The 16003-nt window shown below is 42.0% G+C and overlaps 1 protein-coding gene across 6 annotated transcripts in view; it reads left to right on the forward strand.

Annotated features, from left to right (window-relative positions):
- Window positions 1-5694: 5694 nt before the first annotated feature.
- Window positions 5695-16003, forward strand: part of CAPRIN1 (cell cycle associated protein 1) — a 40896-nt gene continuing 30587 nt past the window's right edge. For 2 of the 6 annotated variants that reach the window (XM_063117405.1, XM_063117409.1), the window contains exons 1-2: window positions 5697-5839; window positions 6327-6523. In XM_063117405.1, coding sequence (XP_062973475.1) covers window positions 6329-6523 — 195 coding nt within the window. In that variant the 5' untranslated portion in view covers window positions 5697-5839; window positions 6327-6328. Of the gene's footprint in view, window positions 5840-6002; window positions 6059-6322; window positions 6524-16003 lie in introns of those variants that run through there. The other 4 variants (XM_063117411.1, XM_063117408.1, XM_063117406.1 and 1 more) reach the window with 4 other exon arrangements.

Here is a 16003-nt window from a genome sequence, read left to right on the forward strand (position 1 = left end):
AATGCAATAAATAAATAAAAATAAAATAAATACATTTGTCTAACCCCCTTTTAAAGCCATTCCAAGTTGGTGGTCATCACTATATCTTGTGGTAGCAATTCCATAGTGCTGTGTGAAGAAGTACTTCCTTTTATTTCTCCAGTATCTTCCACCAACTAGCTTCATGCAATGACACCAGGTTCTAGATGGCATTAGGGCAGGACCTCTCCTGTAGCTACATTATGTAACACCATAAGGAACACCCATTTCTAATTACATATTTTTCCCAAACAATGTTGCCATAAATTGTACAGTGCTGGATTGCACGGACTCCTTCATGTTATGGTTCAGATATGTGCATGCCAAAATATTCAACTCCTTTTTTCCCTGTAAAAGTCTATGTGCTTGAGATTAAACTTTCACCGCACCATTTAACTGATGTTCCTGTTGAACAGTATCATACTAAATTCAGCTATTTTAGTAAAAGTGGTCTATTTTTCTCTTTCTAATGAAACTTTGTCATGTGGAAGAGATTAGAGCAGGCTGACAAATGTAAATGTGTAACCAGGCCTAAGATAAGCATTTCAGTATAAACAAAGACACAACAGCTAGACTTTAGTGTTATGTTTTCATCTGATTGCACAAGGATTTATAGATGTCAACATTAATGATTTTCCTCTTACAATGGAAAAGTTGGTGGGATTTTAAGCTGACACTGCAAGAAAGGTACTGGTAAATATGTCAGCTACATGTTCCTTCAGTTTTCTTTGTGCAAGTAAAGTGTGAATAGTTTTGTTTGCATCATAAATACAGACTATTATTACAGCACCTTTGTGTAGGCTGAATATATAAAGTGGCCCTAAGATTTAAAACCCAGGGAAAGCACTAATCCAGTTCCTTACAGCATTACACTTTTTAAGTAAAGGAGATAAAGTACCTTGCTTAACTTTTCAAGGAATGTGGCTGGCTCAAACAGAGCATGTGTCAATAAAAACCCTTTGGCAGCAGATGGTTGGTGAGCATGTTTAAACCACAGTTCTGTAGCTACCATGGTTAGGAATGATTCACAAGGCACACTAAGGCCTTAGCTAGACGGGGCGAAATCCTGGGGCGATCCCCGGGATCGTCCCTGCGCATCCACATGACACACAGGGGATCCCAGGTTCAGGGAGGGATGGGATCCCTTGCCCCAGGATCTCGCCCTACCCTTTGAGCCCGGGTTTTCCATGGTCCCGGGCTGAGCCCAAGTCCGCGGAATGTGTGGCCAGGCGTCGCGTTTTGTCCCAGCTCCTCGCGGTTACTCACAAGGAGCCGGGACCCCCATCAGGGGTGGGGTGGGAGGAGCGGGGGAAATATGTTGTTGTTTAAAAAAAGCTTACCATTTGCACACGAGCGCTCTTGTGCATCTTCTCCTTTAATAATAATTTTTAAAATGGCAGGTGCGCGCCTCTCCCTCTGAGGTCGTCGCACGCCATGTGTAAATAGAGTGGGAGATCTCGCGATAAAAATATTGTGAGATCTTCACCCCTCTGTCCTGCTAGACCAGCTAGTCTAGCTAAGGCCTAAGTCATGGTTCACATGACACGCTAAGCCATAATGTTTGCTCAAATTTTTTAACCACCATGACAATGTGTTGTCTGCAGGTATAAATTCTTGGACTTAGTAAGCTATGCGTTGGGGTGGGTTTTTTTTGTTTTGTTTTGTTTTTTGCAATCCTAATTTTGAAATCAATTGCTATAGCTAAAATCCTAAAACCAGTTAATATTATTTTATATTTATATTTTATTTATTACATTTATATACCGCCCCATAGCCGAAGCTCTCTGGGCAGTTTACAAAGGTTAAAAACAGTGAACATTAAAAACAAATATACAAAAATTTAAAACTATCAAAAGCATAAAACCAATATCCATTTAAAACAACTATTTTAAGATTATGTTAAGATGATATTTTTAGAATTATGACAGATTAAGGCTTGATCCTAAGATTTACTCTAATACTATATATATAACTATATATATATTAAACATAAGGTGTAATAGTGGGGATTAGTGCAGTATCTGAGGTTATTCTGTACAGTTACTATTGGTAGCATTCAGATATTTGCACATAGGTTTAGGATAAATTATTTAAGCTCTGTAATTTTGTGCTTAAGACTGAAAGGGTACTTTCGTATATAAAAATTGCACTAGCTGGCCTGGACCCCATTGTCTCTTTAATAGAGTAAGAATCTATGATGGGATTGCCCTCTTCACAAGTGACATAATTTTTAACCACTGCAATAGATGGATTTTTGTAAATGTGAATTGTTGCGCAACATGCGTGATTTAGACTAAAGGGCATAGCTCAAACCACTTCTCGGGTATATCATACAATACCTTGTAGACCTGTGTCATTTTGTCCAGAAATGTGTCTTAACACACATCTCTTTCCACAACAGGACACCCTCTTTATGTAAATGGCTCCTTGCACACCTCATAATAAGCTACACGACTGAAACTGGAGGCTGGAGCCATTATGAGGAAAAATTTCTTGACTACTAAGAACTTTCATGATTTAAGGGGGCTTTCCCAAGTCAGATGCCATCAAAGCCCCCAATCTGGTTACATAATTGTGGCATAAATGGGAAGTATTTGGTGTGAGGGCACTCTCTAGTTGCTTAATTTTAACATGTACATTATGATATAAATTAGAGGTGTTGGATGGGGCATGTCTTATAGCCTATGAGCTCACATGGTCTTCAACAAGGCTCACATTTCTTGAATACACATACAAATGTCCATCTGCAGCAATAACTAGAAAGTAAGCTGATTGTGATCAGAGCAGCTTATTACAGGCTGTAATTTTTTAAAACTATGTTTGAAATGTTTTAAAATATTTTCTCTCCTTTTCCTCTTTCTGCAGGTCTAACAAAATCGTAAAAATGATTTCCTTACTTCTTCCTTTCAAAAAACAAAAACAAAAAAATGGCTGATGTTTACAATTTCTATATTTTTTTAGCTCTCTTCTTCCCTTTGCCTGTATACTTGGGACATTTCTCAACATCTGTACAGAGTCATTTCAAAACTGCAGCACAAATCTCTTACACAAAGTTACTAAAATATTTATAGTTAGAAAGTAAACCAAATCTATAAGGGCTCTCCAAATCTCTTCATAGTTGCAACCACCACATTTAGAATGATAGGTGACAAATGACTGGGGGAAACCATGATGTGTACACAACTACCAGGATCTCTCAAATGAGTCTTACTTCCGTTTTGTTTGAGCTACTGAAGACAATTTTGTGGCTGGCTCAGGACTAGGAGATAAAAACTATGTCAGAGCTTTACTGTTTCTTGCCTCCTCAAAGCACTCATTATTTAAGAGCAAAGAACATACTAGCATCTCTGGATAAATATAGTGTGTGTTCATACGCACGCATGCAGGTTCCAACATGAGTTTCAGGGTGTGCCATCTTGAGAGGGCATTTCTAAAGCTCAGTTCCTTTATGTCTGCTTCTTAAGAATTTAGGCCATTTTCCTGCCCAGAAGGGATACAATTTTGTTTCCTTTGTTTTAACTATAGACATGGGGTTTATCCAAAGGTGTCAATTCCACTAGTACAAATGACACTGCACTAGCAAAAGCCATGTTCCAAACTATGCGCAAGGGGAAAATCTAACTGAAGTTCTGCTTGTAGATCTTGGGTCTACAAAGCGCAATGGGAAAATGCAACAGAGCTCCACTAATGCAGCAATATGTTAGATTTAGGCCATAAAGACAGCTCTTGGAAGAACCTTTGGTCCCTTCCCCAGCACTATTGACATGAAAAAAGATGCCCAAACTAGACACAAAATCCTATTAAAGTGCATTCTGGGACAAAAACATCTGCAAAGCCTTTAATAAATCAAGTGAGTGCTCACATTACCTAAGTTTCTTGCATATAAGTTCCTTATTTCACCACCTATTGTCTCCAGAAAAAAGTGAATTGGTTCTCAGACATTAATCCTTTTTGAAATTTTGAGTAGGCAACTGTGTCTACAAAATGTCTTGATTTTTTTTTTTAAAAAATGGCCTAGCTAAATCATGTTTATTTGGATTAACAATTTACATTTGCATTCCACCCTTTTCCAAAGATCTGCAGAGCATCATTCTGAAAGAGTTAGTGATTTGCCGATGATCACAAGCGTCATAGATACAAACATATGTAACCCGGTTGCCAGTGCCTACATTCAAACTCCACACTCTTGCAATTGCACTGCTAATATATGGCATACCTCTGTAACTGCATTCTAATAACCTTCCAGTAATTTTCTAAGACCCAAGCATAAGGTATACAGTGCCCTGGCATCAGGAGCTCCTCTAATGAAGCAGATGGTCGTTTAGGACGCCTGTGAGAAGACCATCTCCAATGCTTTTGCCCAGACTACTCCTATCTTGACTTTACTTCCAGCCTACACACAAAAAAAATATCAACCTCTTCCACAAACCCCTCCAGAAAAAAACCCTAAAAACAGCTGCTAACTAAAGAACTGGTGGGTAGGAACGAGATGTATGCAATTTAGATCGCTGCCCTATCACTGGGAGAAAGACCAGGTAAACTCAATGGGCATGTATTTCTCAATAGGCATGTATACGGTAGCAATAGACTATCTCACTGATTTCAATGGAAGAGAGGCAAGTTATGTGCTTGATGCTCCCACTAGCACTCATAAAGGGCCTAAGAACGCAATCCTATGCATGTTTAGATAGGGTGACCCTATGAAAAGGAGGACAGGGCTCTTGTATCTTTAACAGTTGCATAAAAAAGGGAATTTCAGCAGGTGTCATTTGTATGCATGTCTCACCTGGTGAAATTTCCTCTTCATCATAACAATTAAAGCTGCAGAAGCCATACTGCAGCTATACTGTGACCAGATTTAAAAGAGGGCAGAGCACCTGTTGTGATGAAGAGGAAATTTCACCAGGTTCTCTATATATACAAATGACACCTGCTGAAATTTCCTTTTCAATACAACTGTTAAAGATACAGGAGCCCTGTCCTCCTTTTCATAGGGTCACCCTAGTAAACAGGAAAAAGTTCTACAGCTCCAAGCCTAGGGAACGGGAATTCCCTAGACTGGGAGTTCTGGCTAGGGAATTCTGGGAGTTGAAAGACTTTTTTGCATCTAAACATGCCTTGGATGGCACCCTAATAGCTCGCTCCAATGCATGCCAACTCAGAATTAAGTCCCTCTGGGGTAACTAGGAGCTTTCCCCAGATACCTGGACATAGGATTGCAGCCTAAAGTCGTTGGATTCGTGCCCCTGGGAAGCAGCGCCCTCAAAAACAGGCCCACTCTTCATCCCACCCCAAAGGGGCCAGAGCCGAATCTGCAACCCTTTAAGAGAAGGAACCCCCTTCCCATGAGCCAGCACGCAACTTCAGCCGAACCCCACCCCGGGGTCCTTCAGGGCGAGCAAGCCTCTCCCCCACGCCATTGTGCTCCACGCCGAGGTGGCTCCCGCGCCTGAAAGGCCGGCGCCACAAGACTCAGGCTTTGGCGAAGGCACACACGAGAGACCCTGCGAGGCTGGGCTGGAAGGCTCCCCTCGGTGCCAATCAGGCACCTTGTGAAGACAGCACCAAGGGATGAGGACCCCATCGCTCGCGCCCTGCCCCGTCCGCCTCTCGCGCGCGCACTCTCCGCCTTCCCCCTCTCTCTCTTCCCCCCCGTATCTCGGTGCAGAGGTAGCAGGAGGAGCGGTGCGAGTGCCGGGGCCGGAGTGGGCAGAGGCGGCCATTCCCCCCACAGTAAAAGTGCACTGAGCCATTCCCTTGTTCCTCTCCCCTCCGCCGGATACTCCACTCCATTCACATACACGCGCGCGCATCTCACACGGTGAGGAGGAGAACCAGGGTTGAGAGAAAGGAGGGTGGGTCTTAGAAGGCCGTTGGACAGGGGAGGGGGGCGCCGAAGAGAGAAAGGAACAGGGGGACAGCGCTGCGGTGAGGCTGCCAGTCACGTGGGCGCCGAGCACGCGCCCGCGCGCGAGGGTTTTTGCCGGCGGACCTTACGAATCTATCAGGTTGCCTAGAATCGTTGGGCGCGCGCTGACAGGTGCGGTCTGGGTCACGCGTTCGAAAGAGGACGGGGGGCGGGGAAGGAGGATGAGTGAGGAGCGTGGGAAAATAAAGAACGAAGGAATAAACGGAATTCCGGTGAGGCGCGTTCTTTTCCTCCTCTGTTCCCGCTCCGCGTTGTGTCCCCTCCGGCGGCCCGTCAGTTCATCCGCTTTGCTTCCTCTTTCCTCCCACCCGCCTGCTCGCTCGCTCCCCCTCCCTCCTCCTCTCCGAATCCCGTAACGCGTTGTTCTCTCCTCAGTAAGCGATGCCCTCAGCCACCAGCAGCTCGATGGCGAGTAGCGGCAGCAAAGCGGGAAACGAAGCCGCCGCCGCAGCGGCGGCCCCTTCACAGGCGGCGGCGACGGTTCCGGGCGGTACCACGAGTTCGGTGCAGACCGAGGCTATGAAGCAGATTCTGGGCGTCATCGACAAGAAGCTGCGCAATCTGGAGAAAAAAAAGGTGTGGAGACAGCTCTTTTCTTCCCCCCACTTGGCACTTGTGGGCTTGTGAATGAACGTTGGGCGGCAGGTCGCGGGAAAGAGCGAGACGGGCGCCGAGTGTCCTTAAGCGGGTCGGCTTCTGAGGCGCCGCAGCGTGTGGAGAAACCCCTTTCCCTGAGGAGACCCCCTCCCGGCCTGCTCCGCCTTTTGTTTTCGAGGCCGGAGGGGAGGCGGCATGGCCTCCTTCCTTTGTTCTCTGGGGCCGAGCGGGCGGCTTGTACGTCGCTTGGCCCGAGAGGCTTTCCTCCCCCGCTCCCAGTCCCTCCTCCCCACCCCCACCAGGAGCGGGACTCGACTGCCGCCACCTCCGAGCGACCTCGCACTCGGCTCTCCTGCACTCCTTCCCTCCCTCCCTCCTGCACATGGAGCCGGCCAGGGCCCAACATGGCGGCGGCGAGAGGCAGCGGCTCTTCTCCCAGGGAGGGAGCCTCATTGTGTGAGCGGCTGCTGCTGCTGCACAAAGGCCCGGCTGGCTGGCTGCCTTCCTGCCCGAAGCACGCAGCCTTCGCTCTTCATCTGTGCGCTACCACATCTCCACCCTCCCATTTTAGTTACTATTTCCAGTACTGGAGTTCAAAGCACGACTTCGCTGCCCCGTGAGGACGGGTGTGCCCCGGTGAACGGATATATTAACGGGCTACGGCGTCTATTAAAACGCCTCCAAACTCCAGATGGGTGTGGAGAGCTTCAAAATTTGTGGAAAGAGGCAGCGATGGGTGTCAAGAAAGAAAGTGGGCTATGTCAATAATAGTTTGAGTAAAGCATATTTGGAGGGTTGCCATTGAATGCTAAGTTGTCCTATGTTCTCTGTGTTAGGATTGTAGTTATAGACTTTTGTTTATGAACCAGGGACACAAGTCAAAATTGTTTGATGAGCCACATCTAGAATGTCATGAAGCTTGAAAAGCTAAATTGCAATGGAGCAGATGGGGAGACATGATTTTAAAAAATCATTTCATTGGTTGCCCATGAACCCTTCAGCGTTCTTAAAATAGCTCTGTATTGTAGCATATACGTTTTGAGCAGACTTGTTAATCAACTGTTTAAAATGACACACTAAGTATACAACCTGTTCTTATGTATGTTTAATTGGTTGTAAGTATTGATTTAAACAGGGCTTACTTCCAAGTAAATGTGCATAGGAATGCACTATTAGGTTAACTTATTAGTGCAAGTTCTGCAGATAAAATATTTTATAACCCCAGGCCCAGTATTAAATTTTAAGTTTAGAAACTCTTCTTGGACTGGCCAGTATCCACATGTTGGGAAGGTGTATAAGCCTATGGGGTCCTTGCCATTACACCTCACTTTTCCAATATTGGTCCCAATTATGAACTTGCTATTTCATTGTGCATTTACAACAAGCCTAGTGTGTGGCGCAATATGGCCTACCTGCAGCATCAATAAACCTGTGTACTTACAGCTTTAAGGTATTTGAGGTCTTGACCTGGCATCGCAAAGCTATTTTATTGGAATATAATACAGATTTTTGTTTTTATACCAGTGTTGGAGTGCAAAAAGTTTAGGTTGAAATATTCTAGTTAACACACCTGATGCCATACTTATTGTAAAAGTACTATTGCAATTTAAAGCATGGTATCAGACACTTGATTTCCATACTTAGTCCCTTCCCTGCTAAGCCCCATCACTAATTTGCTTCACAAGAAGTTTGTACTCTTGTATGTTGCAGTGAGAGGTGGGTGAGGGCTTACAAAACAGCATGAACTCATCCTGAGAAACTTACACAATGGCCCAGTTCAGATGTAAAAGCAAGGAGTACAGGTTGTGTGAAGGCTCCTTCCGGTTTCCAGGAGCAACCTATGAATGCAGCATTTGTAGGTTGTTTCTGTGGCCTTAGCTAGACCCGGGATCATCCCTGTTCATGTAAATTACACACAGGATATCCTGGGAGCAGGCAGGGATGACCCTGGGATGATCCTGGGATAAAACTTAGGTCTAGCTAAGGCCTGTGACATCCAAACCTAACTTAACACAAGAACAAGCCATGAGTGGTGCAACAATCATGTTTTGTGTCAGCATGTTTATTAGTGGATCAACCTAAAATAGTTACATGGAAATAAATCCTATTGATTTTGATTGATCATGATAACAGAACATCTAAGCATATTTTTAGGATCAGATACTGAAGGCTAAAATGTAGAAGTTGAACATTTCCTGAGCATGTCCTGACCTTTGAATTCTGTACTGCTTACCTTTTGCCACATAATTTCCTTCATTTATTAGGTTGCACAGTAAAGATTATTTTATGCCTCTGATTAATTCAATTTTATTGAAAGCAATTTTCTGAATTTCAAAAGCGCTGCACATTTGTAAATGTAGAGATTGTTCTGTGTTGTAGAAGACTGTACTTCTGGAAAAATCTTCCAGACTCTACTTGTCAACATATTGATTGTCCAATGGAATTTTCAATAGTTTTAAAAATCCAAATAGTAGTGAGCAGCTTGTAGCAGTAGCCAAAATGATACCAAGTTTGGATTACTTAGTATTTGGGAAATTATGTGAAGTTAAACGTATTTGGCTTGGATCTCTGCTGAATTCTCCCAGTTTTACTGTCCCACTGCAGCCCCTGCCCCCCCACCCCACCCCACCCCACCCCCCACTGAATGTAGAATGTATTCCGTAGCTCCCATTACATTCAGGAGCAGCTTTGGTGTGCGTGCGTGTATTGGGGGCAGGAGAGGAGTCAAGGAGGCCCCATTGTGCGAATGGAGTTCTACTTGTCGATCTATGGATACAAGCTATTATGTTAACTAGATATATTAAATAAAGAACCTGAGTAAAAGGTCTTCAGTTTTTAATATGTATGCAGAACTCCCAATTCCATAAGGGGTAGCGGTGGGTAGGTTTGGATGTAACGCTAGAACCAAAGTTCAGCATTACAAGAAAAAGCCTAGCCTTCCCCATGCTCCTGTTCATACACTTCCCCCTACCCTTCTGGCAAAGCAGTGCAAAGAGGCTTTTCTTTTAAAACTGCTTCAAACCATAGTTTACAAAGTGGTTGGTTCTCACTAAGTATAGTTAATCTCCTTGTGGCTGTGCTGGAGGAGGGAGAGCAGGTGGAAGCACACAAGCTTGTTCTTTTTATGCTAAACCATGGTTTAGCTGTTTGTGGACAAAATGCTAATGTGATTTGAAAGCAGGATACGAGATGGGAAACTTAATTATCTCCAAAGAACCTGTTTTCATGGGTGAGCTTGTCCTTAGGGGCATATTCCGAATTGTATAGTGTTGGAAATTCAGATATCCTTTGAAATAGCTTGAAAGCCTCTGGTGGAAGTTATTTTTTTTTCTCTTAACATAAAAATAAGCTTATTTAGAAATAAATAATATCACTTGTTATATTAGTGTACAATAGAGTACAATGGCTATGATCCAGAAATGCCCACATCATTGACCTGAGCAAAACTTAAGATTTTTTCTGTCAGTAGTTCCCCCAATTTAATCTCCAAATCAATAGTGCAGGGTATTCATGTGGAAGCTTGCCAGAAAGAAACTCCTGAAATATGACTTGTGTGTCAGCACTGTTGCCTCCCTGGATAACCTTGATTGTATAAGAAGTGGTATATAGCCTAGTGGTAATTATTAATAGTCCCCTGATGTAGTGGAGCAGCTAAGACTGTATGCACAGAGCCACTTTTAAAAAGCTAAAATATTCTTATTGGCTATCTAACTTAGGAGGGAGAAGGGTAGAGATTAAATCAAGCCACTCCCCCAATAGCCAGTTGTCAGAATTTTAGCTCCATTGACCCAGGTGCTAGGTAAGACAGGTGAGGTATGCATTCAACACTTACTTGTACACAAAGTTCTTCTCTCTAGGTAGGTCTGTCCTTATGGAAGCTGTGTAACCTGCTCCCTCACCCTGGATTGAGGTTTTCTACCACAGTTGTCATGGATATACTGATTTTAAGGTGGAGCTAAATCTGGCTCCAAACATCAAACTGAATGGGAAGCAGTACCTTGTTTTAAATTTATCTATTGGCTATCTGCTGTGCAATCAAATATGACCCAAAATTGTAGGTTCAGTTAATAACCACTTAGAGCAGTTAGTAAATGTTCTTTTTATATTGAATTTCCATTTTAAAATTGATAGCTTCCTCCTCATTGAAATGGATTGCATTCATGCTAAGAATTTAGAACTAAGTGAAGTAGTGTTCTAGTTTTAGGTGTGCTTGACTGTATCTGATCAACTGAAAATAAAAGTACTTGTTAAAGTTAGGTTAATGCGAACAAACAGGATGCTTTCTTTGGAATAGAAACTGAAAATAACTCTTTCCTGTGTTAAAATGCAAGTGTTCAGCATATTGTTATAGATGAAAGTGGAATGATCAGTGCAGTGCTTGGCTTAATTTGATTTCACATATTAATTTTTCAGTGTGTACCTTAAAATGTAGAATACATACAATAAATATGCATGACTACTATCGCACATACAGGTATACCTGTTATGAAGCCTGGATTAGCTTTGGCACCTCACTGTATAGAGCATTGCAGATGCACAGATTTGTAGCCATGTAATGTATCAAATATATTTGCATAATTGTCTTCCTCCAAATGTTTGCCCCATAGTTTTATGTATTTACAATGCAGGCCTTTATGTGTTTCTGCAGAAGTCCCACTGTTCAGTGGGCTTAATCCCAGATTGCAAGTGATTTCAGCCATTAGGAAAATCATTAATGTGTTTTTTATATTTTGGGGGATTACATCTGAAAAACAATCAAGCTAAACTATGAAAAGAGAGCAAGACCTTTATTCTTGAGAAGACTGCATTTGTCTATTAAAATGTGGAGTATCATGTCTCATTGTTTTTCAATTTAAAAATTCTGGGACTCAACTGCCATGCATTTGAACTAAAATGTATGAGTGTTACATTGCAAGTGGTTGTAGTCTACCTCTCTCAGCTGTCAATTAGGTGAGCAGAAAATAGCATATCTGGAAAAGGATATCATGCAATAAAAACTTATAAAATAATGTTGACATAGAAAAGATTTGCTTCTTCCTTTTAGTATTACTGGAGGAAAGTCAGGTCTTGATTCACTCTAGATTGAAAGAGTGTAAGAGTATAATTGGTCTTTCAGGTTTAATCAAGAAGTTTTTGCGCAGTGACAAAAAGCTATCAATAAGGGGTGAGCTTCTCTAGGGAGAAAATTCCATGACCTGGGATTGCATGGAAAAGGCTCCCTGTCTCATTCTCGCAACTCGAAAAATGGTGAGAAATGCGTGAGAGCATTTCCAGATTCAAGACTTGACAGTTGGACAGGTTCATGGGCAGCAGGTTATCAAGTATTCTGATCCTAAGCTGTTTAGGGCTTTAAAGATCATAACCCAGACTTTGAATTGTCTTTTAAGGGTTTTGACCTTTAAAGCCCAAAATGGTTTGGGCCCAAGTCACTTGAAGGACCGCCTTCACCCATATCAGCCTGCCTGCACTTTAAGATCAGAAGGAGAGGACCTTGTGAGGGCAGTTAGGTGGGTGTCCACACGGGAGAGGGCATTCTCTGTTGTGGCCCCAAACCTCTGGAACAAATTTCCATCAGAGGTCCACCTTGCACCTTCCTTGCAGGCTTTCAAGAAGGCATTAAAAACATTTTATTTTACCATGGCCTTTGCTTGATGAGTATTGTTACTATTGTTCCTCCTCGTTTTATTGTTGGTTTTATTGCTGTTTTATTGCTTTTAATATTTTATGTATTTTATTGTAAGCCACCTTGTGAAGGGTTTGCCCTGAAAGGCAGCCAAGATATGTTTTAAATAAATGAATAAATTGTGCCCAGAAATGATCTGGAAGTTGGTATTGATGTTTTAACAAGGGAGTAACATAATCCCAATAACCAACTCTGGTTAAGAGCCTAGCAGTCTCATTCTGCATCAGCTGAAGTATCCAGACACTGAAAAGAGGCAGCCCAATCTGGATGTCTCTAGGAATGGGTGTAACTGGCACATCAACGTAATTTAGGCAAAGGCACTGCTGGCTACCACTGACATCTGAGTGCCCAGGTTGAAGTACCCTAGACTGTGGAGCTGAATCTTCCAAGTGGACTGCCACCTCATGCAATCAGGATGATTTCCTATTACAACAGCCATTCTACTGAACAGGAGCACCAGTCTTGTCTGGACTAAGCTTCAGTTTGTTCATCCTCTTTCTGCTCATTACTGACCCCAGATAACAGTTCAGAACTCCCAACAGCTTCTGTAGAAACAGTTCAGAACCCTCAACAGCTTCTGTAGAATCAGATGACGAGAGAGCTGGGTGTCATCAGCATACTGATGGCACCACACTCTAAATCTCCAAACTGTGTTTTATTAGTATGGTTTTCTAGAATTTTTCTAAGGAGTAGCAGAGATCAAAAGTGAATCTAGCTATTTGTAAGATGCAAGAAGTTGTGAATAAGAACTGATCAGCCAGCAATGAGGTGCATTCGTAGGGTATGTAGAGTAGAATTAAGTAAACCTACAGTAAAAGAGATACTATTGGTGTGGTGCAAGTATAATGTTCCCAATTTTCTAACGATTCAAATATCTTGTTACAGGCTTACATGTTTCCTTCATTCTCTCCTACAAATTTCATATTTGCAGTAAACTCCCAGCATGCCCCAGTCATGCTAGCTGGGGTATGTTGGGAATTGTAGGACTTTTTTCCATTAAGTGAACAATTATGCTTATAATTGTTCACTTAATGGAACTTTCCATGGCTGCCCTCATAAGTAAGGGGTTTATGTATTACACATTTTAGGTAAAAATTAGTCAGGCTGGTATCATTCAAATAAAATAACTGGAACGTCTATTGAAAGGAATTGGGAGGAAATGGGTTGAATCCTAAGACTTGTCAATGGAAGGAAGCTCCTAGAAGGTGACTTTCCTATCTTCTTCTTGTGCTGCCTGAAAGGGTTTTTCAGAAGGTTGTGTCTATCAATAAAGCCTAAAGTTGAGAGGAGTTGAAGAAACCTGATTGGCACAGAACATTAACCCTTGGTTAACCCAGAGTTTGTTGCCCTACCCAGGTTTCTCTGGCAGATGATTGAATAAACAATGAATTGTTTTCTCAATCCCTGGGTTGTTTGTTTCCCTTCTGCACTCCTCTTAGAACACAGTATTAACTTTATTCAGACATAATGGCAATGTCTGTTGGTAATTTGTGGGTAAATTACCCTATCATGCACAAGCCACTTCCAGCATACATAGAATGTTCTTCCTTCAGTTAATATTTAATTGCAAAATATCTTGGATTTTTCTGTAATTTTTACTGTTTATGGGGAGAAAAGGGAAGAAAAAGGATTTGCTACAATTTCATGTGGGTATATATTTTCTATTCCCTTCTTAATTTCTGAAACTAGAATACTAAGCTCCAATCCTAAAAACTGTAATTTTTTTATCAACTGTAATTGATTTATCATAGCACATATATTTACTGAGACTGATTGGCCTAGAAATAGTGAGAATGAGAAATTTTCATTCATGGAAATAGGTTTTGATGATTGGATTCTTGTGTAGAAATATTTTATGGAATAGTTAGAAGGTATACTTTTGCTTTATAATTTACAAAAATAACTATTTTAACTGCAATTATCAGTAGTTGGATATCACTTCTGGTGCTGTTTAATGAACTCCTGTGCAAGAGGTAGTGAAAGACTTCTTTCAATGCAGTGTCATAATGACCCTGTTTAGACAACATGCTAAGCATTTGAGCTAAACATTATGGCTTAGTATGTTGTGTGAACCATTCCTAACCATGGTGGCTACATAACCACCGTTTAAGCATGTTCACTGGCCATTTGCTGCAAAAGGTTTAGTGGCCTAACCATGGTTTAGCGTGTTGCCTGAACAGGCCCATAATTTATAGCATTTTTACCCCACTCTTCATCCAAAAAAGGCTCCCAGGTGGCTTACAAAGATTAATAATAAGACAGTCCCTACCCTGAGGCTTACAGTCTAAAACACATGACAGAAAAGGAAAAGGAATTGGGAGGAAGGAGGGAGGGACAAAAAGAAAGAAACACCAGTCTTTATTTGTGGCAGTTCTCACAACACTTTTCTGCTAAGTCAGAAAAGTGCCATCTGAGTGAAGGCGGCTTTTTGCTAGCCTTTGGATCCAACCTGTTGTTTCACAGACTTTTGAAGGAGTCACTCAACATGAGTAAGACCTAATTTGCAATATGTATCTTGAGCTTTTCTGGAATGGAGAGCTAATACATTGAAAATGTTTTGGAAAGAGGATAAATTTAATTTGCAAGCTATTTAAATGTTTGAAAAAACCTGGTATGCTATCCAAAAGACAAGAGAACAATGTGGTGGCCTGCTAACAATTTTAATATTTAAAACAAAGGATTAATTTAAATATTACAGATCCTATAAAGAGGCTTCAGGAAACTACTTTTATGTTGCAGCATTCCACAGAGCAGGCACAATGTTTGAAAACCCTTTTTTGTGGCAACTGTCTTCATGCTGGTGCTGATTTTTATTTATTTCCTCCTTTTAGGGTTACCTGCTACTAAGGTGACTTGCAACCTATTAAAACACAGCATTCATAATATAACCCATAAGATCACAATCTATAAAGGACATTAACAATGCAATCCTATACATGCCTTCTCAGAAGTAAGCTCCATTGAGTTCATTGGAATTTACTCCCAAGTGTGGGTATAGGATTGCAGCTTAAAACATCTAAAAATATAGCAGCAGCTAAAACAATGACCTAGTTTGCACATAACACTAATCCATGTTATAGGTTGTTGAATTCTAGGTTGTCGTAATGTGCAAACATGGCTGTGCTAAGCATGGATTCGTAACCACAAACAATCCAGAAAGAGAACCGTTGGTTTGTTGTTAGATTGTGAACTCTGGATTGTTTAAACAATGGGTTATTATATGTGAACTCACAACTTGGGTTGCTTATGGGTAGTTTTGCCAGCCTATAGAGGTGGTGGGCAATAGTGGTAAAAACAAAAACAAAAAAACCCCAGTTGCTCCATATACAGCTGTGCTCCTACTTGTTGTTTTCCTTAACTGACACTAATGGTGACATCTGCCTGGCAACACCAGCTAGGCAGATCTGCTCTCCTCCCCCATCTTCAGCTCAGTCATGTTCCTGACAGTCCTGGGGGAGATTTCAAGGACTAGTTACAGAGTTGGGTGTCTCATTGTAAAACTGCATGTACCAAGCTAGCTCCAGAAAATACACACCCCTGCCCCACAGAGGTCAAGAACTTTAGGCCTCTGGAGGTTACCCTAAAAGCACATTTCTTTCTGCTAATTGCTCGCACTAACTCCCCAATCTCTGGAGGTCAGGAACTTGACCATGGTGAGAGAACATTAACCTTCTTTGAAAGAGTTTTTTTAGCACTTTGGCTTGAAATGGGGGAAGGGAGCTTTTAAGCATGCAGCTGACACAGTGAAATCCTCAAAGGCACTTGGGATGTGGGGC

This window comes from Elgaria multicarinata, chromosome 2 (genome assembly GCF_023053635.1).
Source record: "Elgaria multicarinata webbii isolate HBS135686 ecotype San Diego chromosome 2, rElgMul1.1.pri, whole genome shotgun sequence".
NCBI lineage: Eukaryota > Metazoa > Chordata > Lepidosauria > Squamata > Anguidae > Elgaria > Elgaria multicarinata.